The sequence below is a fragment of the Bombus vancouverensis genome, chromosome 16 (assembly GCF_051014615.1).
Source record: "Bombus vancouverensis nearcticus chromosome 16, iyBomVanc1_principal, whole genome shotgun sequence".
Lineage (NCBI taxonomy): Eukaryota > Metazoa > Arthropoda > Insecta > Hymenoptera > Apidae > Bombus > Bombus vancouverensis.
In genome coordinates this window covers 6720433-6744526 of record NC_134926.1, presented here as the reverse complement: position 1 = coordinate 6744526, position 24094 = coordinate 6720433, and the positions used below count along the sequence as shown (strand labels likewise).

Below are 24094 nucleotides of genomic sequence, written 5' to 3'. Positions count from 1 at the left end.
ATATCCGGCCGGCGAGGCCATGAAAGGGGCGGATTACAGAAATTCATTTGCCTCTGAATAACCGGGCTACGTGTGTCGTTTCTGCAGAATAAACAGCGGCAATTTAAGCTCCACGAGTCTCGCTAATCCGCGCGTCGAATCGCGGCTCATAAAGACGCACTTTCACCAACCGCGTCTCAGCCTCTAATAACAGGATCATAACGCGGCAACAAAAATTTCATTTAACGCGGCCAGCAAACACGAAATTCAATTGGCCGTTTGTGGAAATTTGAGCTGGAACGTTTGATTGCCAGTGAATCAAGTTCAAGATGTCGGAGATGTTTAACGCGGAGGTGTCAAGTGTCCGAAGTTGGGTTACGCTCTCAGCGAGAACACGTGGTCAGCCAAGATTTTGGATGCACGTGACGTTAACGTCGAGTGCTACTGACGAGCAAACATATCCCATTTCCGTCCATTGATCTCGATGAAATTGGTATCAATTGGCTGAGAATAACCTGGTGGAAATTAGATTTTACGGAATATTTTTCTTTAAAAACGTCTATTGCTCAATTTCCAAATTTAGGCTGACTTTCGTTTCTCCTGAATTTCCATCTGAGAATCACGGTATTCGTATCACGTTGCAGAACTCTCTGTCGATGTTTTCAGAATCCATCGCAATACATTTTCCTGCGCAGCTTTCACCACTTGCAAAAAGAAGCGAAACAACATGGCTGTGACGTGGAAGTAGCGATCGAGCTTTACTCCGCTAGTTGACGATACTTTCCAACGAATCTACGATATCAATTAATTAAGTTGATATTGACGTGGACGTAACATAGGGGCATTGTTGGAGACGCGCGGTAAAACGTGACGCGACAGCGATCAGGGCTGCGAGATGTGTGCGCACAGGGTCAGGTTCGACGCCGATGTCACGAGACCTGCTCGTGCCGCTAATAATCGGTTTATCTACAACGAAACGATGACGAGGTTACAGGCTTATTAAGGTTAATTTGGTCGGGCCGCGCGGTGTCACGAACAGACCGGCCTCACGTATATTCTATTAAGAGGATATTCCCATTTCCAAGCGTCGTTTCTACAGGACTTCGAACTTCAAAAATGCTAACACAAATATACACCGAGGGACTGGGAATTTGTCATACATGTATGGCAGTATTACGCGTATAGGTGTGCCGTGTACTGTACATTATGAATAACTGCCGCGACTCCCAAGAGCCACTGCGAGGGTAGAAAATTTCCTCTAAATTTCACTCGACGAATCCTGATATCCTGAAAATTTATCAAGACGAAACTTCATCGACGGAACTGTTTTCGAAAGAAACTCTCTCTCTCTCTCTCTCTCTCCCTTGGTAGATGTCTCATTAATTATGTAATCATGCTTCGTTAGCCCGCTGGCTGCTTTCGTTTCGTCGGGACAAACACACGCCCAGAACCTCCCTTTGTCCGCCTGTTTGTTTGCAGCGCGTGCATCGCGCTCGCCTCCACTCGATTATCGATCACTGCAGCTCGATTTAAAACGGTTAAATAGTCGAATATAACCGGCGCGATTATCACGCGCTACGCGTACTCGATTTAGGGATTTTCAATGCGCCAGGCACATGAAAGCCGATCTGGCTACGTGTGAATCAACCCACGGGGAAATAGGAACCGGCGTTCAAGCCGGGACAGGCATACGATTTGAAAAGGAAACGAAGGGGGACCATACAGCGTTTGTCGCGATAAATACCTGCGTGTTTTACTCTCTGTCGTTGGACGCAATCAGACAGAAAATAGTCGTACCGACGGATCACTGAATACAGAATACGCGTATCGAGTATAGTATATATTAATACATATTGGATCAGTGTCAAACGTCGAATATTATTACAGGAATACTAAATATTAAACGAGTATTCGAGTATCAAGTATGGGCTAGCGAATACCGGTATTTCAGTTCCAAGTACTGTGCACACTAAACACCAATACTCAAACAACAAATACCAGTACTCCAATACCGAATAATGGGTATTGGGAATACCGGTAATAGCCGGTAAAATCCGAAATAGCCAGATTACTGCAGACCAATAATCAAGTATCAAATATCGGATAACAAGTACTTATTCTCAAATACTAAATACTGGTATTTGGATCTCAAACATCCCTGCCGAATACCAACATCCAAATATCAATACTTAGTAAGCGAATACCGGTACTTGAACATCGAGTACCAAATGCTCGCAACAACGAATACGTAATCTCGAACTAACGTCGAAATAAATACCATGTAGCAAATGTTCTCAAGTACGGAACATCGGTACTCGAAATAACAAAAGTCTCGAGTACCAATAATCAAGCATGGAATACTAATCAGTAAGTAGCGGAAATACTCAAAGTAGCCAGTATTTAAGCAACAAGTGAGCAAAAAGGTGGTCGATGGACGATAATTAAATGGTTGCGCGAGTCTTGAATTTGGCAGAGCCGACGTGTTAGCGTGAACAATCGGCTTCGCGCGCACAACGACGAGGTTAATCGTTAAGCGGCGCTGCGTTGTAATTCGTGTCATCGGACTCAGCCGGAACAAAGCGTCGGCTGTTAACGCGGCTCAACGAAACGTCGCTTCGTCCAACTGCGAATTAATCGCTAGCACACAAAGAGCCATTTCACCGGATTGAAGGTGATCCAAGCGCGTCACTTGCACGCCGGCTAGCCAGTAGTTTCTCGCGATTAACAACGGTAGAACAATGCCTGGGCGAGGAAAAACCCCGACCCTAAATTCATTTCCGGGCCGTGCTGCTATCGTATAACCAACGGGGCACATTGTGCTCGAACGCCGATCGACGACGAAGAAAATTTGAACCTGCGATCGAAGAAGGGGGAAGGAGAGTAGGACGGAATTAATTAAAAGCGAATATCGCGAGGGCTCTCGCTGGCTTTGTCGCGTTCGAAGAGGAATCAACCGACGACAAAGCGGAACCAGACAAACGGGAAGAAGCGTCGTTGCGGATGAATCGCGTGCACAAAGGCCGACCCGACGATATCCATTACCGCGACAGACCGGACCTCTGTGTTCACCTCGAGGCTTTCCAGGCGATATCGAAACCTTCCTTCCGTGCATGTGAACTGTGTAACCCTCTTCCATCGTTTCAGTACCGTCATAGTCCAGAATATTTTTCACCTGCCTATCGCAATGTTCTTGCGTTGTTATTTCACGTTCGAATCAAAGACAGGAGGTTACCGTATAACATTCTTGCTTTAACAGGTTAGCAAATTAAAACGAGAGGAAGAAATTCTTGTAAAATCTAATATATATGATCATTTTTTTATTTTTCATTTTCATTTTTTTTTTAGAGAACGTGCATGTGGAGGTTTATCGATTTGTTCAGGTTCGAGAGTAAGTCGAAGCTGTCATTTACTTGGAGCCAGACTCAACGACAGGGCCCAGGCTTTTATTTCAGCCTCCATTAAACCGACTACATCGTTCTGACCCGTAGTTTACGTATAACTTCGCGTTGGAGAGATGGCGGTGGTCGCGTTTGCTTTGAATTCCAGTTCTTTTTCTCCCTTTTTTTTTTTTTGCTCCTCCGCGTCCGAAACTGCGAATCGAAATACGGTGGGATGAACGAGGCTGGCTCTTGGTCCTGCGATTCGATTTGTTTTCCCTCCGATACGACCAACGATTAACGCGATCGAACAAGCTACGTACGATATCGATTTCGTTAATGTAACTTACACCTAACCTATCCAACTTTCCCAAGCTGCAATTCTCCTCAGCAGCTGCTTTGGTTAACCTAACCTGAACCTAACCTAGTAAACTTTCCTTCAGCGATACTGTAGCAAAGTAAATAAAAATATTCCCGGATGAAAACAGGAGATAGCTTCGAGGACTCGTTAATTGAACGTCCTAACCTAACTTTTAAACTGGCTTCGCATTTCTAACGGTATATCTCGTTCCCAGAGGCCAATGTAACATTAATCCCCCGCTCTCCGGGGCTCCAGCGATCGTCGAGTACCGACAGACTGTCGGTGCATCCGTTCCACGACTTTTACGATCTTCTCTGGCAAGAAAGTAGATACTTAGATTTTCGCCAGCAGATAAAGCACTTTTCTCCTTCAAGCTGCTTATCTTCTTAATAAATGAATTATCGTATATACATTCTGCAAATTCTTGGAATTCAGTTCGCTTCGAAATTTTCGATATGATTGAGGTTAGGATACCGAGGGCCAATCTGTTATCGTTAATTTGTCACATATCTACGATACCAGTTAACAGTTTCAACTGTTTATTCGCTATTTCGTACTAGGTGGCAATTTCGGTACAACAAATACAACGTTCTGATTGATCGATCGATCGTTTCATAATCGGTAATCACGCGTCGTATGCGATCAATGGGCGTCCTAATTGTGAACGGCAACGCAGTTATAGGCCGAGTTAGGATCGATGCTGGAAAAGCTCGCGAAGAACGAAATAAATTCCCTGTCCCTGGAATTCGTTTTATCGACTTCCGGCTTCGATGATACGCGAGGACGACGGGGGGAGCAGCACGATGGAAAAGTCAATTACTACCTCGCGAAGGGACAAATCTTTCGAGAGAAATGGAATTTGTCTGCGTTATGGATCACGATATCTCTCTTTGTGTTCGTCGTTGAGTTCGATCAACGATATAGAGAGTTCGTGAAGTTAGCCAACAGTCAAAGTAAACATATTTCGCCTGTCAGAAGTAGGGAATTGATAGAAATGCGACGAGTCAATGGAAAGATGAAACTTCTGTCAGGTCCGTACGAAGAACTGTTTTAAAAAATACAGAGTTTGAATTTATATAGTGAATCACTTTGTCTATCATAACGAGAATCATATGGATGTTTTAATTTGAAAAAATTAATCAAAAGGTACAAGGAAGAAAAGATGAGGTTAGGGGAAGGTATTATGGATCGTCAGCGAGCCACGTGACAATATGGCAGCACGTGAAGCAGAGACAATAAAAAGACATTGTCTCGACCAGGGAGAGGGAAAATTCAATTTCGTTGCCGCGAGCAGCGTAAACTGGCGGTCAAGCGTATTTCATCTCATTATCACAGCAATTTACTAAAATTCATTACGGATTATCGTGCGAGCCGCGTGATTCCATTACCGGGCGGGGATAATTAAAGGCGCACCCTTATCGACGAATCACGCCGAGCCAAGTCATCCGGGAATATTCCTAATAATACAGCATATCACTTCTTTCTTTCTCCAATCTTTATCTTCAGATTTTCGAGTCTAGTATCGCAAGCTCACCAATGTGGCTTTCTTAGAAAATCCTGGAGTTCATTATCGAACAGGATTTTAGAACATTTTTAGTAAATAGATCTCGAAGAAGATTTCAGAATAGGTTAGAAACTACGAAACTTTGTTGCCAAGTTTAGAAGAAATGAAACATAACCTCAATCTTAATAAATATTGAACTAATGCAAAGACATATGGTAAAGAAAGAACTACGAAATCCCTAAAACATTAAGCCATACTTTCACAGAACTCAAAATTACGCTAACAAGAAGAAACTTCGTCGATAAGTTTATAGATATGAAACATAACCTCAATCTAGGCTAAATATTGCGGTCTTCCAGGGGCAAATACGATTCAAAGAGACTGCCAAGTTCCCAGAAATTTAAACGATATATTCGCAAAAGCTAAAACCACGATAACAAAATGGAATTTCATCGCTAAGATTGGAAGAGTCGAACATAACCTTGATCTAGATAAATATTATAAAATTGGATGCAGTTTTCCATGATGAAATATATTCGAGAAATGGCTTCCGAGTCTCTGTAAATTCGAGCCATAGAAAATACTGGAAACACGCAGCGAACGACCGAAGGAAGAGGAGGAAGAGGGTGATATCAAGCTAGGTGGAATTTCAACGACGAGCGCGAGAGGCGGCCAGGAACTATGCGGAAGAGAAATTCCACAAGGGTGGCGGAGGAAGCAGAAATATGCTGAGGCCGTGGCGACAGGAGAAAATGGCTGGTCGTCTTCGACGTGACTCTTATTGGAAAATTCATGGTGCACGCACACACGCGCAGTCGGATAGCACTGCGATACGGGGAGTTGGGGGATCAGTTCCTAGTTCCGTTTAATAGCCCGACTTTGGTCTGGCTCAACACCGTCAACTCGAATCGTGAAAATTACGCATTCCGAATTTTCCTCAACTTTCTCATTGTTGAGGAAGAGCTTAGACCTGACTTACGCTTAGATCATCTTTAAGAAACGTGGAAAACATTATCTAAATACTACAGGAGAATGGAGAAGTAAATTCTTGAACAAATAAAAGTTTCAATCGTTAATTTGAAGATTAGGTTTAACTGAAACGATGTTAAGTTGTTAGGTTAGGTTCAGATCGAATGACAATTCTGATCAAATCGATGTTCACTTGGGTCAAGTTTGCGCCAAGTTAATATTGAGTTGGGTTAGGTTTGTGTTAAATTACGGTTAAGTCAGGTAAATCTGGGCCAGGTTATGAACATAGACGTGACATGAAGTGTAGGTTAGGTCAATATTATGGTTGGAATAGATTTACCAGGTATGCTGTTACACTGGTATCGAGATTAGTCTTCGATCAGATTAAGTTAATACATAATCTGTATTCGATACATCGAGCTGCGAGTTTAACACACAGGAAAGCATGTGGGCACATTCATTTCATGCAATTTGCACCTGTTAGAATCGATGAAAGGGCTCGGTGAACCGTGGGTTATACGAACACAAGTTCAATTTTGAATTAGGCGTTTACCTAACCTATATTTCGATCGGAAGACTCACCGAAAGATTTATTTTGAAGTTAAACGACCCAACGAATGATTCAGTCTGGACCAGATCAGATTTTTGCCTAATCAGCACTCGACAATTCCATCAGCCAACTCCATGATGGAATAAATTTAATTTGCGTCAAGTTGTTGCCTAACATATCTGCAGACCCAATTTTAGGTTAGGACACGATCCCAATTCATAGATCGATGAATATAGGTTAGGTTGAGCCGATGCCTAAATTCCACCCGGTAGATCGAGCGGCAGACTCGATAAAGGGAAAAATGGACGAGCAGAGGTACGGTTTCGCAATCGGTGCCAAGGTGGCTGCTTTTTCACGCGATGAACTTCTGACGTGGAATGGTAAAACGAAGCCAGGCAACCGGGAGAAAGAAAGGACGCGAGAAAAGGGAGAAACGCAAGGGTGAGAAGGGTGCAGACACGACGCAGGCCAGAGGGGAAAGGGAGGGGGGAAGAGAAAAAAGTGTTCGCAGAAGTGGTCCTCGATGAATCAAAGCTTCCCTCGGTCTTTTCAGCACGGTCTGTACTTATCGCGCGTTTTATACGGGCTACGACTGAAAAACCGTTCCTGGACCGCGTCCCAGCCTTTCTTCTCCTTTCACCCTTGCCCTTCGTGCCCTCCCTCTATTATTAATTGCTTTGTTCAATCGTTGTTCCGACAGTCTTTGAGAAGCTTGGAATATGCCAGCAAAGAGAAGTGGGAAAATTCTATTCGATGCCTGAGCCAAATTGAAATTGAGTTAGGTTAGGTCTAGGTTAGGTTAGGATTCAATCACGATCATCACGTTCAATTTCTGTTCGGTTTGGTTAGAGTTGCAGTAAATTAGTGTTGAACTGACAACGGATAGAATTAAGTGAGATAACCTGGGTTAGAGGGGGGAAAAAAGTCAATCGCAGGTGTGACGAGGTTAGGTTGGATTTTAATTAGATTCGAATCAAACCGACTGTCGTTTCAATTACATTTAGATGAAATTATCGTCGAAATGGGTCACATCTGGGTGAAACCTAGGTTAATTTCTTCAATTCGAGGATTTATGCGCCATTAAAAATGCAAATCCCTGCGTGCTACTGTTCAATCCCTTTCTATCAGAATCTATGATATCGATATGGCCATTCATAGTAATCTATGACCCCCATATTATCTGATAACGTATGCGATACTAACGCTATCTATTGATTCCATTTGTGATTACACCTTGTTAAATGCAGGCTGCATATTCTACAGATTACGCATTAGAAAATTATCAAATATATTACGCCAATTATAATTTCAACAATTAGCTTCGTGTCCCAAAATCCCAAACTAATAAAGGGAGGCACAACTGAACATTTAGGCCACAGAAATCTCGAGTTATGGACGATATTGGACACCGTAAAACCTTGTCAAAAACGTGCAAGGATTAAGAATCGAGTGAACCATTAGACCCCATAGTTCCTGTTTACACCATAGAATACAAACGTAATAGGTGGAAAGCAAACTTCTTTTTAGCCAGTAGCTTCGGTAGAACAAAATCGTTCGAAGCAAAGATCAGCCTGCGGATCAAACGAAGGATGACGTCAGTAGACGTTTGCCTTCGAAACAGCGAGACGCCGCGGAGAACGGAAGTGGTGAATCGATGCTCGAGCAGACACAGTGGAAGGAGTAGGGAGACAGGCTGACGCAAAGAAGAACTCGACAAATAATCAGGCAACGGAGCGAAAGGGACGAGGTGGTTCTCGGATTGCCCGGGATCTGGAATATCCGCTAATTTATTTGGGGTCTCAGTCGTTGGTTGGCGGATCGTATCGCGTTTCACTTTCGCCACGAAGGCTTCTGGAATAACGTTCGACAAATGCTCGCCGCTGAAATAAATCTACCACCCCCTTTCCCCTTTCCGCCCTTTATGTCTCGCACGCTGAAACCTCCATCGCGTGTAAATATTCCGGGCATCGATCACGCGTTTCGTTCGAATGCAGATTATCCCCCCTTCGATGGGAAGAATTCGACGATAATGGCTTTGCGTTTGGCGGAAGGAAACTTTGCCCATCACTTTTGCACTTGGAATTTCGAATTTGTTTCAACTTTGGCGCTGCCGGGTGTTAAGTGGTTGGAATACGATACGCAACGACGAATCTGGCATTCTGGAAAGTTGGTGGCAAACTTCAGGATCGCGCATACAGCACTCGTGGAAAGAAGGCAAAAAGCGAGTAGTTAGAAGACGTTTTTAACAACGAGCCTGTAAGAAGCGCGTGACCTGTTTACATCGAACCAGTGTAACGCGTTGGACGTGTGCCATATATCAAAGACCAGAAGATTCTGAAATACCGAAAGACGACGTTCAAGGCTGTGGAAGATAGAAATCGGTTGGTGTTTTCAACTCAGAAGAAAGAGTTTCGTAAGAAGTTGACGAGAACTCCAACACAAGCTGTCCAAGTTTGCCAGCAACTTTCTGCGTCCCGCTATTGTAGCACTATGATTCTGTCGAAGATACACCGTAGGCTGATGGATTGTCGGATTTCTGTAATTTAATTTGTCAGGTTCGTTTCGATCCTCTGCCATTTGTGCACGAAATATCCCACGTCCCAATGAATTAGATTAGAATTAGATTAAACGCAACAGGCAAATTCTACTCTACCGAGCTTCTGACAAGGATCGCAGAGACTACGTTTCAATTCCTTGCGTCTATGGACGACTCTACGATGCAGCAAAAGCGTTAGGGCGACGTAGCGAGTGTTTGGGAATTTTTCATAAAAGAAAATCCCAGCCAAATGATATCGTTTCGAGGGAAAATACGGACTTACGAAAATTTAATAACTCGGCAAGTCAGTTTCCGATGGAACAGACGAGAATAGCAACGAGGCACTGGCGTGTCCCGAGAAAAACTATTCGTGGCAAAATTACGAATTCTTTTTTCGCGCGTTCTTTCCTCCGTCTGTAGGAGACGTAATTTTCGACACGCCAACAGCGTCGGTTGATCGTCAAAGGTGACTATTCACGCGGACCTGGATGAATTTGGCAAATTTAAGGGCGCAGAGATAGAATTACATTCTGAGCGTGATAAAGCTCGGCGACTGGGCTCTTTTCCAGCAGTTTCCACGACAAAAGCCGACTAGGGGACAAGTTGCGAGCTACACAATCTCCGGCATCCTCGTCGCTTGGCTGAGCAATAAGGCTGGCCCCGGTATCTTCGGACAACGCGGTCCAACTTTTTACGAGCGGAACAAGTCTCCTCCGTCCCCTGATTCGTTTGATCCACACACTCCACGGTTCCATTTCTCTGTTGTAACTTCGTTGTTCTAACCAAAGCTATTATTACCTTTCTTCTTCCCTTTTCCACGTCTATGTCTTCTTCTATCGAGTATTTATTTTCTTTAAGCAATTAAAACCGTATCTTCAACGATCGAAAATACCAAAGATCTTTCGCTGATAATTTTTTTTTTTAACATAGGATTTGCAAAAACACCTTGCGAAAATAATAGCTGGAGAATAATGCTGGTTGTTATTTCAGCACGCTTATCTCCCTTTGCAAACTGCGGATAATTATATCCGATAAGGAAAGCTATAATTTTTGTGAATTTATCAATACGCGAAAACCAGCTGGTTCTCTTAACTGGTCAGCACTCGAACATTTTAGAAACATCGTCAACTTCGTGCCCACCGATGCATGATTTTTGTCTACGATATTAAAGGATTGTTTATTTATCTCATATGATAAATTTATTGACCGATAGATCTATTTACAATGGATTAAGCAGGAAACGATGGTTACTTAACGTGAACTAAATACAGTAATGTGCTATAATTAAATAGTTAATAAACAACTCGCAATTAATAGTTTACAACTCATAACAACTCGGTGACTCAACTCTCCACTCCTCGCAACTGGACTTCTCATCACTCGACCACTCGACTCTCAACTCATGACTATTCAACTCAGGACTACTCAACTCACGACTACTCAACTCACGACTACTCAACTCACGACTATTCAACCCACGACTACTTAACTCACGACTACTCAACTCACGACTACTCAACTCACGACTACTCAATTCGACTCCCACCACTCGAATTCCCGGTAAAACTGTCAGGCCCTTTTCGGCCTAATGGCACTTAGACCTTCCCGCGATATTGTTTATGGTTCACCCGATATTTCTTAGGGCCTTTGTCCACGATACTACAATATACCGACCCATATTCGTCCTACCATTATGCATACACAGAGCTACGTATTCTCAACATCTTCCCAAGAGGATCTTCCTTCACCATCGTTATTACGGTTTTATCCGGAAAACCGCTTTTCCCGTTGAACCAGGCAACCACGAGCCTCGAAACGATGGAAATATTTTTACAAATCTGTGAATTACTCCCTCCAAGGAAGTTGATACATATTTCTATATCTTCCTTTTTCTTCTTTTTATTTCTTTTTTCAAACATCTTATAGTTTCTTAGTTAGTTCGCGAGGTTCGTGACAGAGGCTGGAGCAGAGAGCAGCACCTCTAATTAGCCCGATTAATATTCGAGTTTGACCAAAGGAATGCGACCTGTCGCCGCATTGCTCGTCCACGGTTATCCGCGTATTGTAACCCTGCCGGCTCCGTGAAGAGGCTCCGTTGTACGAACATTCCTGCGGAGTTCAATTAGAGGGTTCGGCTCGTTATACTCGGGTCGAGGCGAAAGCCAATATTCTGCTTCCTTGGACCGTCTGAATTAGGACGTCGGTGTCTAATTACACGGCGTGTATCGTCGACGAAACCTGGCCACACCTCACACGATGGATTCACTCGTGAGATATTACGTCCACCCTGAACTATTTCGTCCACGACGATTATTCTCTGACCATTCGTCCTTTGCATCTCCCTTTTTACTTTTTACACAGAAGCAGAAGATTTCTTTGTTTTTTGTTTTTTTTTGCAGCGAAGAACGACAACTTTGAGATTCGTGAGATGTCTGATCAACTACCGACCGATACTACTTGAAGTTGTATTGGCAACTAAGTGATTGCTGATTTTGTCAATACCAGCTAATGACAAAATCCGCAACCACTTAGTTGCCAAGCCAATAATCGTGTGTGTGTGTTTGGGGAGAGGTTGATCGAGTTTAATCGTGAAATTTTATTTTCTCTGAGCTTCTCATCGAGAAGATACAGGGGTCGGCCAGGAAGTAATACCAGTTTCGAAAGAACGACGATACAAATACATTTTAAAAAGATTTCTTCATTGCAACTTTAGTACTAAGTTGTATTTTTATAGCTTTCGTATATTTCAGTTCACACGACCATCGTCTTACGCAATCCTCCGGATCATCGTTTCTTACGAAGGATTATCGACGAAACGAGTTTTGAAGTTTTGTAAAATACTGCAGCGCATTACAAATATTAGGTTGTCCGAAAAGTTTCTTTCGCTTTATAAGGGAATAATAGACGTGCAATGTTTTTTCTTTTATTTAACATAATTTATTTTAACATAATAATAGAAATATAACGAAATGAGTTATGGAACGAAAGAAACTTTTCGGACAACCTAATAATTCATCCATAACTCTACTATCGTTAACTGCTGTAATTCGGTAACAAATTCCTTTCGCAGGAATTTTTCCAGCCTTCGAAAAGCATAAAGCGTCAGCGGAATTTTAAAATATTTAAACAGAAAATTTGCTATGTCTTCAGTACGTGAATACACGAATGAAGTTAGGCGACCTTCTCTAAGTACATTCCATCGTCTCACGTGGCTTTCATATCTAAGTGCAGGAAGTACCAGCCTCGTACATGTCAGAATTTGGCATGGAATACACATCGTCACTGATCTAGCAACAAATATGAAAAGAAACTTGTTTCTACCATTTTATATTTATCGACTGAAACGGTGCAGTTTGTCTGAAACGTCTACGTAGGAAAAAGTTGTGCCAATTAACTGGCAGATCCAGCTGAGAGTCAAAAGTTGGCGGGAAACTTCTACCTTTCAGCAACGATTTTTCCATTTTGCTGAAAAAGGAGTGAAACGATCATGCAAACTGACAGCAGACGCTTACGTTCGTTAATTGTATCGCCAGTGGCGGTCGCGATGAAATTACTGACAGCAAGATTTTCGCTTTGCCAGGTTAAAACAGCTCTAACGGCATTAGCCGTATTTTCCTCTTGCTTTTATCCGTCAGTGGAAAAACAGCCAGTCACCTGGAGCACGTTTACGCGCAGTGCTCGAAAAATTTCCGAAACTATCAGTCGCCGTTGCAATTGCAAAAGCTTGTGACCCGAATCTATCGGCTTGCGCGAAAGAGATTCCCCAAGGGATCCGTTAATCCCCGTCCGCAGCGTGTAACGAAGAACCTAAACTCGTGAGTCTAAGTAATCCTGACCCGGATAAAGGTAGAATTTTTGTTCGTTGGAATTTTACCTTTCCACGTTTCCAATTATTCTTTTTTCCTTTCTCTCTCTCTCTCTCTCTCTCTCTCTCTCTCTCTTTCTTTCTTTCTTCTTTTCTTTCTTTCTCCTTGCAGATGACGTTCGTTTAAAAATCGCTCGATCGAGAAGGACGCGACGACGAGGATCTGCTGGGAATCTGACGGTGAAGCAAGAGTCGGAGAGGAATAAGAGAGAAAAAGCTGCGGAAAGTAATCCCGGAAATGCCTTTGCAAATCAGAGTGAGAGCGTGCCTCTTATTTCTGTCAGCTCGAACAACCGTCCGCTTTTTCCTTTCGTTGTCTCTGTTCCTCTCACTGACGTTCTATAACCGGCTCGCTCGAGGAGCAGGAGGAAGCACGAAGGAAGCGGCAGATAAGATGGAAAGAAAAAGAAAGGCGAAGCACAGCGGGTCCTTTGAGAAACGTGCTGCGTTCCCCGCGGTCCTCAACAGCCACGATACCCTTTATGCGAGCGTATATAAAATACATAAGGGTCCTCGAAGCTGAAGCTGCGCGAACAGAGAAGGTTTACCCCGCAATTGAAGCAGTTCGAGGCATCACGGCCGGCAACTTTTTGTCCTCGTGGTAGCTGGAAAATAAGATTCCCACAGATTCTTCGACGATCACAACTGCGACACAGGATCTCTGTCATCGAGATTTTAACGAGTTTCGGACGATGTACGGTTAGTGTCGGTTGGAAATCTGAAAGTTGTCGCCTTGTTTCTGAGTCCTCTGTTTCTTAATCTTCGGGCTCAGAGCCATCCAGATGTGGTTACTTAGCCGACCCATCGGTTGACGCGTTGCGGACTGTCTAATTGTCCTGTTCGTACGTGCACCGATGTCTTTGTCGTGATTTGGTTGCTGCTTTATCACGATCTTTACGGTGCTGTAAATATCACGGACCGAAAGTGTCAGTTTTGACAACGTCACATGAATCTAAAAGAGTCACGTAACCGCGAACAAGTTTAGGCTACATTTCTGTTGAGTTTTGATTATACAAATATATATATATAATAGGTTTGATTAAGTTTGATTAAGTTTGATTAGGTTTAGATTACGTTTGGTCAGGTTTGATTAGGTTTGGATTACGTTTGATCAGGTTTGATTAGGTTTGGATTACGTTTGGTCAGGTTTGATTAAGTTTAATCAGCTTTCAATCGCATCTGATTACATTTGGTTAGGTTTGATTAGGTTTCAGTTAGCTTTAGATTGTTAACCAACGGTTCGACTCGATCTACTGACCGACGAAGAAAGAGGAGAAGAGGAAGATGAAGAAGAAGAGGAAGAAGTTAGCGATCTTTCTTGAGACAGACAGAGCAGAGTCCTCGTGGAGACGCAATCCTCGGAGCGGAACGATTTCATCGAGCGTGAAGAATAAGTAAACCCGTGCGCGATTGGCGGCCCTTAAGCTCTCTTCTTCTCTGCGGGCCGCATAAAAGGCAGTCGACCGTTTCTGCCTGTAATCCCCGTGGGCAAAGGACCTCGTTATCGGATTTGCTGGCGATGTAATCGACCGCCACGACCCGCAAAAATCTGATTCATAGCGACGAGACGCGGTCGTGTCGCCGCATAATTGCCTTTAGACGAAGGATCAACATATTTCTTCTATCAAATCTCGGTTAAATCCGCGATGGGACCCCTTCGTCAGTGATGCGAGAGATCATTAAACGGCAGAGATTTCGTTTCGGTTAAAGTCGAGTGGAAGTTTCGTGGATTTGCTCCTGCAGATAAACTAATTACTCTCAGCGGAACTGAAATTGTAAGACAATAAGAACTTCGTGAACTCCGGACCTCGAGATGCAAAAATCATCGACGAATTTCTTTCGATTTAACATCGAATGAATTTTGGATTTCTATTCTTTCATAATTAAACGCATACCTTACGCGGTTAATTAAAATTAAATCGATAAATTACTATAGACGTTACGTGGCAACGTGGTATCAGTTTCAGTTTTTTTGATCAGATTAGCTCTCGGTTAGGAGATCTAGTTAAGTCCAGGTCTAACGCCTCGTTAGGTCTATATTAAGCCTACTTAGATGCAGATTAGGCCTGGTTAGGCTTTGATGTAGATCGAGCCTGATTATGTCTATATTAAGCCTGATTAAGCTCAGATTATGCCGATGTCAGTTTACGTTGGTTTACGTAGCATCGAGTCTGCTGAAGTTTCAAATGAATTCGGTTAAGTTCAGATTACATGGCTGATTAAATTTACATCACGTGCCTGTGCGAATTAATATTAAACCCGATTAACTCTATACTCCGACCAATTAAGCGTAGATCAGGCCAAGTTGATTTTATATCGAACCATATTCAGCGTAGATTTCACGTAGTCGCATGTACATTGCGCAGGATTAAGCTTACATCATGCCGTTTAAGTTCACATTAGGCCTGGTTAAGTCCAGATTGAACCCGGTTAAGCCCGGATTAAGCTTGGTTAAGTGCGAATTATCCTGGTTATCCTCGCTGAGAGTCTGCAGATCCGTATCCACGGCTGGAAAGCAGGTCATCGATCTCGAGCGAGAACTCGTCGTCGAATAACGAAACAAGAGAAGCCGAGAGGAAAGACGAGGAGGACGGCTAGTCGATCTGAGGAAATTCGATCCTCGCAGCGATAACGGACAGGGTATTATTTATATTTCAGAGGGAACCGGTCACGCGCACCGCTTCAATTTCATCAGCATAAGGAGCCGGATGGACAGTGGGTTTCTCCCATTGGAAATTCCCAGGCGAAGCTGTGTCACGAACATTTCGCACGGGGTACAAACGTACGTCCCTGTCGAGAGTCGGCCCAACGATCGGATTAGAAATTCGATTGGGATTCGAATCGCGGGAAAATCGAATCCGCAATCGTGAGATGCTGGCGGCGTGTCGTTGCCATCGATGCAGTCGATGCGCTGTGTCGAGAGCCAGGCCGTTTCAAAGCGTCACGTCTTTGAGAGGATACCCGCACTGCTACGTGTCTATCTTTACGTAGACGAGCATACCGTGTTCCTCTTTGTGGCTCGATGCAGGGATACGGAATTATGGCTGGAAATTCGACGAGTTTACGGAACATGCCAAGTGCAGGCTCAAAGGTTCCCGAAATTAATTGCTTCATGGGGTTTATGGGTCAGTCGTTCGTCACAGAGGATCTTGTTATGGTTCAGGCTACTAAGGGCTTGGATGCTACGCTTGCCAATCTTTCAGGCTAAGACCGCACTGTTACAGCCATTTGTCAGTCGCGTTTTAAAACTTGACGTAATCCAGTTTTGGTAAAACTCGAAGCCAACTGAAATCGAAGAATTCGATCGAAGTAGTCAGTTGCCACGGCAAACCAACAACTGCTCAATTTCCAGAAACTAAAGTTACCCAAAAGCTAATCCAAAGTCAGCCGAAATCGAAGAACCCTGGCAGTTGCGAGAAAATGTGAGACAAAGCTGACGTAGACCATAACCTTCTGAGGAGCCTGAGGAGCCTCGCGACCTTGGAAAGTTTCATCAGAAGCCGCGCGATAGAAAAGGGGAATCCAAACGAGAGATTAAAAAGCGGCCTCAGCTTGGAAAATCCAAAAGTAATTGGCCCTGGGTTGTATAAGCTGGACAGGTAGCGAGGATGGCGAGATTTCTGGCCGGTCGGAGGGTGCGAGACACGAATATTCGGCTCAAGTATCACGGAGGGCGGTGCAGTAGAGGTTCAAGGGTGCCTCGAAGAAGACGACCAACGACGGATATGAATTTCTGGAAAGGTTTGCTTAAGCAAATTGCGAGATGTAGTCTGTCGGTGTACGACAGACACAGAGAAGGGTATGAGAACAGGAGGGAGGGGGTTGAAGCCTAAATCGCAAGAGTCTGCATCTTCGTTTCCATCTTCTGTTGGATGACGCGCTACCCTCGGCGACGCGCCACGCTCGGAAAACAAATTTTCCACTGTTGTATAACGTCGTCGCGTCTCGTCCGGCGATTTCGTTCCCGCCATTCTACAGGGCCGATCAAAAGTACGATTCCGCCTGAAAGTCTCAAGACGCACGTTGTGCTCGCTGCACAATTGGAAAAAGAGTAAATGGTCAACGACGGTGAAAACATATTTTCGACAATTTAAAATTTGCAATCTACAGCAAAGTTTTATCAAAAACAGAAAACACGCGAAGAGCCTCAAACGCAATTCCGTGCTAGAGCTGCACGTGTTGCTACATTTACTTCCAATTGCAACAGCTTCCATATTGAATCGTAATCGTAAATTCCTAACCTCAAATAAAAACAGCCGAATGTCCAGTAAATACTTTCGACGATTGCGTTGTGATCGTAAAACACAAATTTAAATAAAAATGTGAAACTTTCGTCAAATTTCTCGATTTTAGGGAATAAAGTATGGAAACTAGCGGAACTCGTGATTAACGCAACTACGCGTGTCGAGTGCTCGTAATCAACACCATTGCGATTGTTGGCCGTTCAATCTCGCGTAAAGTGCACTCTACTTGGAGCGCGCGCGCGCAAGCTGGCGCTCGTCGAAATCGTTTCATCCGGTGATTATTATCGAGGAACGAACATATTAATTAAAGCCGCTCGATTTGATCACCGTCCGGCATAAACTTTCTGCGAACGATAATTCAATTTACCGAATGTTCATAGCCGATGCGTTTATATTACGTCCGCTGAATTTGCCGATTATACAGGGCCTTCCAGATTCTACGTTCGGTTCATGCCGTTTTACCACGTACACGTCAAATGTAACAGACAAATTTTTGCTCTTAACCGTAGAAATTGATCTTATCTCGCGGATTCTAAAAACATAGTCGTGCGAAGTGTCAACTTTCCAGATACTGTTTCCATTCTATTTTTCAATAGAATAATCTTCTATCAGCTTTATCGAATTCTAAGTTAACAAAGTACACCCTGTGTACTGTGCAACGAACCTTCTAACGTGATTTGTCCAGAGACGAAGTCTCGAAGAGGAATATTTTCTTTTAAATTTCTTTCTTCGCTGATCTTATTCCGTAGATGCTCGAAGATTATGCAGGTACACCCTGTATATATATGTTGTATATGTTTTTGCACGGTAATCAAAACAATTTGAAAGTCTAAAGCAATTGAACGGTTTAACTCGTTTACCTTCGCGACGAGCATCGTTTCGTCACCGAATTGCCTTTCACAATTGGACGCAATTGTACGTCAACTGAGACTTCCGGTTTCCGATCGCAATTAATTCGAATCATCCGTTTAAACTTGAACTTGCAAATACGAATCGGTGGATTCACAGAATCGATGATTCCATAGAATTCGATTGACTGAAATTCGTAGCCAGGCTTTGAAAAATATGCGATTGATTTTGAAAAAAAAAAGAGTAGAAGGTAAATATTAAGTTGGAAAAATCGTGACGCGCGCCATTGGAATTTTTTTCAAGAATTGATCGACTATCAAAATTCTATCAGCAACGGGATGAATAACCTTATAAATTGTCGGTGGGACGTGCGTGGGTTGCAATCGATGTTCATCGATGATGGAAGAACGGGTGAAAAATAGAATGCAAGCTGTCGTCCCAGTTTAATCTACATACGCAATTATCTGGCCAACTACTTGTTTAGAAAAATATTTTCAATATGAAATGGCAGAAAATTGAAACATCCTGTTACATCGATCGGCAATTGGATTCTAATTATTCCGCAATTGTTAATTGGATCTCATAGTTTACAGCGTTTCGATTATCCCATTTCGAAAACGGGACTATTTGTATTTTAATAGAAGTATCGACCATCGTACAGCATTATCGAAGCATCGGAATAATTACGAACGAGATACAACAAGAGTTGCGTCAGACGTCCTAAGCACTTCTCGATATTTCGATTTATTTAATACTTAAAACTCCATTTGATACCCTAAAGTCGAATATTTGCACATTTAATAGCCCATAGTTGGATATTAGGATAATTGGCACGCTATACTTGGACATTTGATACCCTGCGAGCCCGACGTTTCGATATTCGATACCCTATGTTTGAATACTTCGCTACTTGGATATTTGATACATCAATAGTTACATATTTGAATATTGGAATCCATTTAACGCCTATGATTTTACCTAGCAACCAACGTTTGGATATTCGAATCCACTCGGAACCGATCGCTACCAACAGCAACGTTGGCAATCCAGGCGCAATCTTAAAGCAACAGCAATTTCAAAACCATCCGCCACTGAACCCACAGAGACAAAACAACGCGTGCAAGCTGATGCGCGAGGGAATATACGGCAGAAATTCGAGAATCTCGTGCGTTTTCACTTTCCCCTGGCCAATTTCCCGAGGATATTAAATTATCCGAGACGCCAGCTATTCTCGTTCGAATGCAGAGGCCGGAAGAAGTTGGCGAATTCGCGGAGACTTACGAACTTTCCGGCCAGGGAGTTTAGAAGCTCGAGACAAACTGCTAAATTATTTTCGATTCAATGGCTCGGCAAGAAAAGAAGAAAAGAAGGGGAAGCAGGGAAGAAAAAAGAGGAAAAATTCCTTGTTACAGGGGTCGTCCATTAAATCGGCAAAGTCCGCAGACTCCCCGGAGGGTTACGAAGAAAGGAAAGTTTCACGGCTAATGACGCGGTACTTTTAAAACGACCGGACTTACGCGCTGTCCCTGGATCATTCTAACCACGGGAACATAAATATTCGGCCGCATAGCGCGGGAATTAATTGAAAGACCGCGTTTCCCTGCTAATTGCTCTTTCCGAATCCTTCAAGGCGACAAGTTGTTCCTCCTTCCAAGCAAACAGAATTTTCGCTGAGGTATAAAGGAAGCTAACAGAGGCACTCTTTATCGAACTTTTCTTTATGTTACGCTATCTGGGACATTTTAAGTCGCGTTATATTCTCTGGGATCGTTGAGTCGCGAAACGAACAGTTCCAACCGCAAATTCTGGCGTATTAGTCTAACGCGTTTCACCAAGGAAAATCATCTAATCCTCAAAGGACCTGATCGAAGATCCATCAAATTTTAATCCAGCATGAATCAAGGCCATGCTCGATTAAACACTGCTTATTGTACTGATATTCATCGGGAGTCAACGAACCTCAAAGAGCCAGGCCAAAGGCCCATCAAACTCTAATCGCTTTCTAATCGAGATCGGCAAATTGGTCGAACGTAACACGAAGAACGTCGAAACGACTATTTCAGAAGCGAATGAATCCTATTGGCCCACTAATAAGCCAAATTTCAGCCACTCGAATCTCCTAGATCCTAAGAAACACGTCAGCAATCCAGTTGCAAGAGAATATCGTCGTTGGATTTCCATTTTACCTAGAAATTCGCCGTCAGCCGTGTGAAACAAGCTCACTCACCTGAAAGTCGAACTTCCTGAACTCCTGTTGCGTGTCGATGTTCACGTTCCTGGGCACGATGACGGGACAGGTGTCCAGCGAGACCTTCGCATCTGGAGATTCAACGTAGTCCGGCGTGATGGAGGTCAGACCTCGATCGTATCTCAGCTCCTCGTTCAGGATGCCGGCAGATGGACCTGTGGACGGCGCCTGTGCCTGGTTCACGTAGTACAGACACAAGAGCAGAGTCAAGAGAACCACGCAGGCGAAGAACACGCGGCTGGAGCCGCGTCGAAGGATCTTGTACATGGCGCAAAGACGGGATTTACTTGTGGGCGAGCGTTGCTCGACTTCGATTCACCTGGTGCCGCGATAGACGTCCGATCCCGTGTCGGTGATGCTCGAAGATCGCGCCCCGACTTTGCTGCCGTCGTCTATCGACTTCATGGGACACGTCCGCGCTGACACGATCTGCAAAGGACAAATTTTACGTCTGTTTAGAGCCGGTGGATGCTTACGATATCTAACGATACGCATTGTATGAATCTCAATTTCTCGTCCATTTTACATTCGCCAGTTGAACAAATGTCAGGGTTCAGTTTGGATTTGGCGCGAGACAGATTCAAAGTAGACTGTCCGTATGTTGCAACTAGGTTAGGATTTTCACCTGGCTAAAAAGGCTTGCGAGCGTATACGTAACGACGACACATTTTGCGTTTCTGGGTCAGTTGCTGAATTGTTATGACGACTGCATTAGATTCGGGTTAGGCGGAAGTATGGATGTAAAAGCAGGCTCTTGCTAAGTCTGACAGATGGAGAAGCTTGTAGACTGGCGGAAAAGTGTATCCAACGGTGGAATAAAGAATTTCTTTCTTACGAAAAAGTATCTCTGCAGACGTCACCTTTCACCGAACCTGACAAAATCCTTCGGCAAAGTCTCGCGGAATTTATGGTCGCTGCGCGACATCGCTTTTAATCGTCGTAAACGTATTTGTCACGAGCGGTCAATAAAATCTTTGCACGGACAGATGAAACTTGCAGACGAATGAAAACTATCTCTGGACTGGAATGGAATAAAATAAAAAAAAAAAAAAAAGAAATAAAAAAATGTCAAAATTCCCATTCGAAGTCGCAGTATCGGAACGAAGGCTGACGATTTATCGGGCACGTTCGCGCGTCGCTGTATATTATTGCCGGGAATATCGAGAGTCCAGGAGCGAGATCGAATAGTATCGGAAGAAGAGGAGGAAGGGAAAAGTAAATAGCTTCGGCTATGAATTACGAGGGCATATACAGAGAGAAAGAGGGGGCCACGGGGTTGATTAAACGTCCGCGAAAATTATGACTGACTGTTTCGACTGTCCGCGAAATTGGCCGGCTCCAGCGATCGATACGCGTTCTCGCATCGATGACGAACGCGAGCCGAATTCTCCGCACGAACTGTTTCGATCTCTTCGACGAAACGGCCGCCGATTTTCCTCCAGTTCATCGGATAAATTCCATACACTGTTTTACAGAAATTTTAAGTCCTCTATACTTATGTACATTAATCCGATATTGTTTTACATTTTATCTAGGTCCTTTCTTGCTCTTCCACCTTTCTCTTTTTTCGTCTTTTCGATCATCGATTTCTGCTGTTTCGTCGATCGTCGGAATTCGTGACACCGCAAATGAAAGCGACAGAAACGAAATTCAAAACGTACGATGTCGTGATCTTTGCAGTCGCATAATAGCAAAGAAGGCGAACAATTTCGATAACTGTGATATTTGAAGAGTTGTCGGAGGCCAAGAAGTTTCTGGTCTGATTACAGAGCTGGTAAAAATTTGAGGAGCGCGCGTGACCGCGGATTGAAATCACGAAGAAAGGAGGAACGAGGCGGAGGAAGGGGCGATCCAATTCCAGCGAGAACAATAAATACGACCTGGTGAACCAGAGACACGGTTTCCCAGAAACCTTCTGTCTCCCGACGTAAGGTCGTTTCGCACGCGATAATCGATCCAACCTGTCACCGTGACTCCGCCTGGAGAACCAGTCGCGACTTATACGCTGAAAACCCGAATATCCACTCTGTTCCAACTCTGGTCGAACTTGCCACGAAACACAAGTACCTACTTTCGTAGCAGCGCATCGTTTCGTTTCATCTACTTTTCGTAAGATGAACGATAGTTGCCTGGCAAATAGACCAACGATTGCTTCTATTTCTCCTTGATCTCGAATCTGATCTATTGGCTTGGCAACTAAGTGGTTGCGGATTTTGTCAATACCATCTAATGACAAAATTCGCAATCATTTAGTTGACAAGCCAATAAATCTAGCTTAGTCCAAGGGAACTGAATGACCGTGATTTTTAGTACAAGTCAGGTCCGGTTTACAGGCACCTGCATCCACGAACCCAATAAGTTACGATGTTTAGCGTAACTTGAACGCGATTCGAAGCTGAACCGTAGATTGCGCTGTTAAAAAGAGTTCTATCAATTCTTTATTTCTGGCTATAGGAGTTGCACGTGCATTTCTGAGTCCCTATATTTTCTGTAGGCGCATGAAAATCCGCAGTCTAATTATCATCGTGGTTCAACCAGCAGCACGTAAAGTTCAATTTGAAAGAATTAGCCTTATGCACGAAGCGACGATTACCACGAACGGCTTACCTTGCCTTGAAAAATCCCCTCGCTCTCCAACCACGGATCAACGAACGCTCGACCTTCGATTTCGATTCTCCTTGTTGGAGAGGGGCGCGGACGAGCGAGATGGTCAGACGGCAGAGGGGTGGAAAAATAGGGGTTGGCGCGACGAGTGGCCGGCCGGATTCAAGCTGCCGTCCCTTTTGTTCGACAAGCAGACGTGTCGAGGGTGCTCTATCGCGATTCACTCGATGCGCTCGACGAAACCGTCGCGAGGACGCGGCCTCTTCGCAACGTGTGCAGTCCGACGCCAACCCATTCAACAGGAACGCGTCGTTTCCTTAATTCGATTTACCTCGCCGTTTTCTCCGCTTTCCCTACTTTCCCTCAAATTTCGTCCCGATCGTTTTTGTTCCTCGAGCAGTGCAGGCTGTTTTCGGGGCCTGGTTCTTCCACCACCCGTCTGAAGGTTCAAAGAGAACGGTTAGCTTTGTGGGTCATTTGTGGGTATAACTTTGTGGGTCACTTGTGGGTATAACTTTGTGGGTCACTTGTGGGTCCTCGCTTTGTGGGTCACTTGTGGGTCCTCGCTTTGTGGGTCACTTGTGGGTCCTCGCTTTGTGGGTCATTTGTGGGTACAATTTTGTGGGACATCTGTGGGTTCACACTTTGTCGTGAAATTTGCGCAGCACTAAATACGAGACACGTTTTATCAGCAGGCCTTTGCGTGTACGTTTCGCGAGGTACGTTTGTGGGTCAAAGTCGATTCGCGTTTTACGGGACACACGTACTTGGCGTTCGATTTTTATCAATCGTTGCACGTGTCCAACGACTGAAACGACTGAAGCCATTATGAAACGAGGAAACGTCGTTAACAGCAGAAAATGGACGTTTCTTTAAAACAAAAAAAAAAAAAAAAAAAAATAGAGCGACGGCGATAGGAAAGAGCTACGAGCTCGCTGGCAATTATCGTATGCTAATAAACGTCGAAAAGAATCGACTTATCGGCAGCGAAGAAAATCGTTTAGAAGC

At 43.9% G+C, this 24094-nt stretch overlaps 1 protein-coding gene across 4 annotated transcripts in view; it reads right to left on the bottom strand.

The window, feature by feature from the left end:
• Nucleotides 1–24094, bottom strand: part of alpha-Man-IIb (alpha-Mannosidase class II b) — a 154525-nt gene that overhangs the window by 51083 nt on the left and 79348 nt on the right. For 3 of the 4 annotated variants that reach the window (XM_033329341.2, XM_033329344.2, XM_033329340.2), the window contains one exon: nt 20462–20911. In XM_033329341.2, coding sequence (XP_033185232.1) covers nt 20462–20749 — 288 coding nt within the window. In that variant the 5' untranslated portion in view covers nt 20750–20911. Of the gene's footprint in view, nt 1–20461; nt 20912–23089; nt 23243–24094 lie in introns of those variants that run through there. The other variant, XM_033329342.2, reaches the window with a different exon arrangement.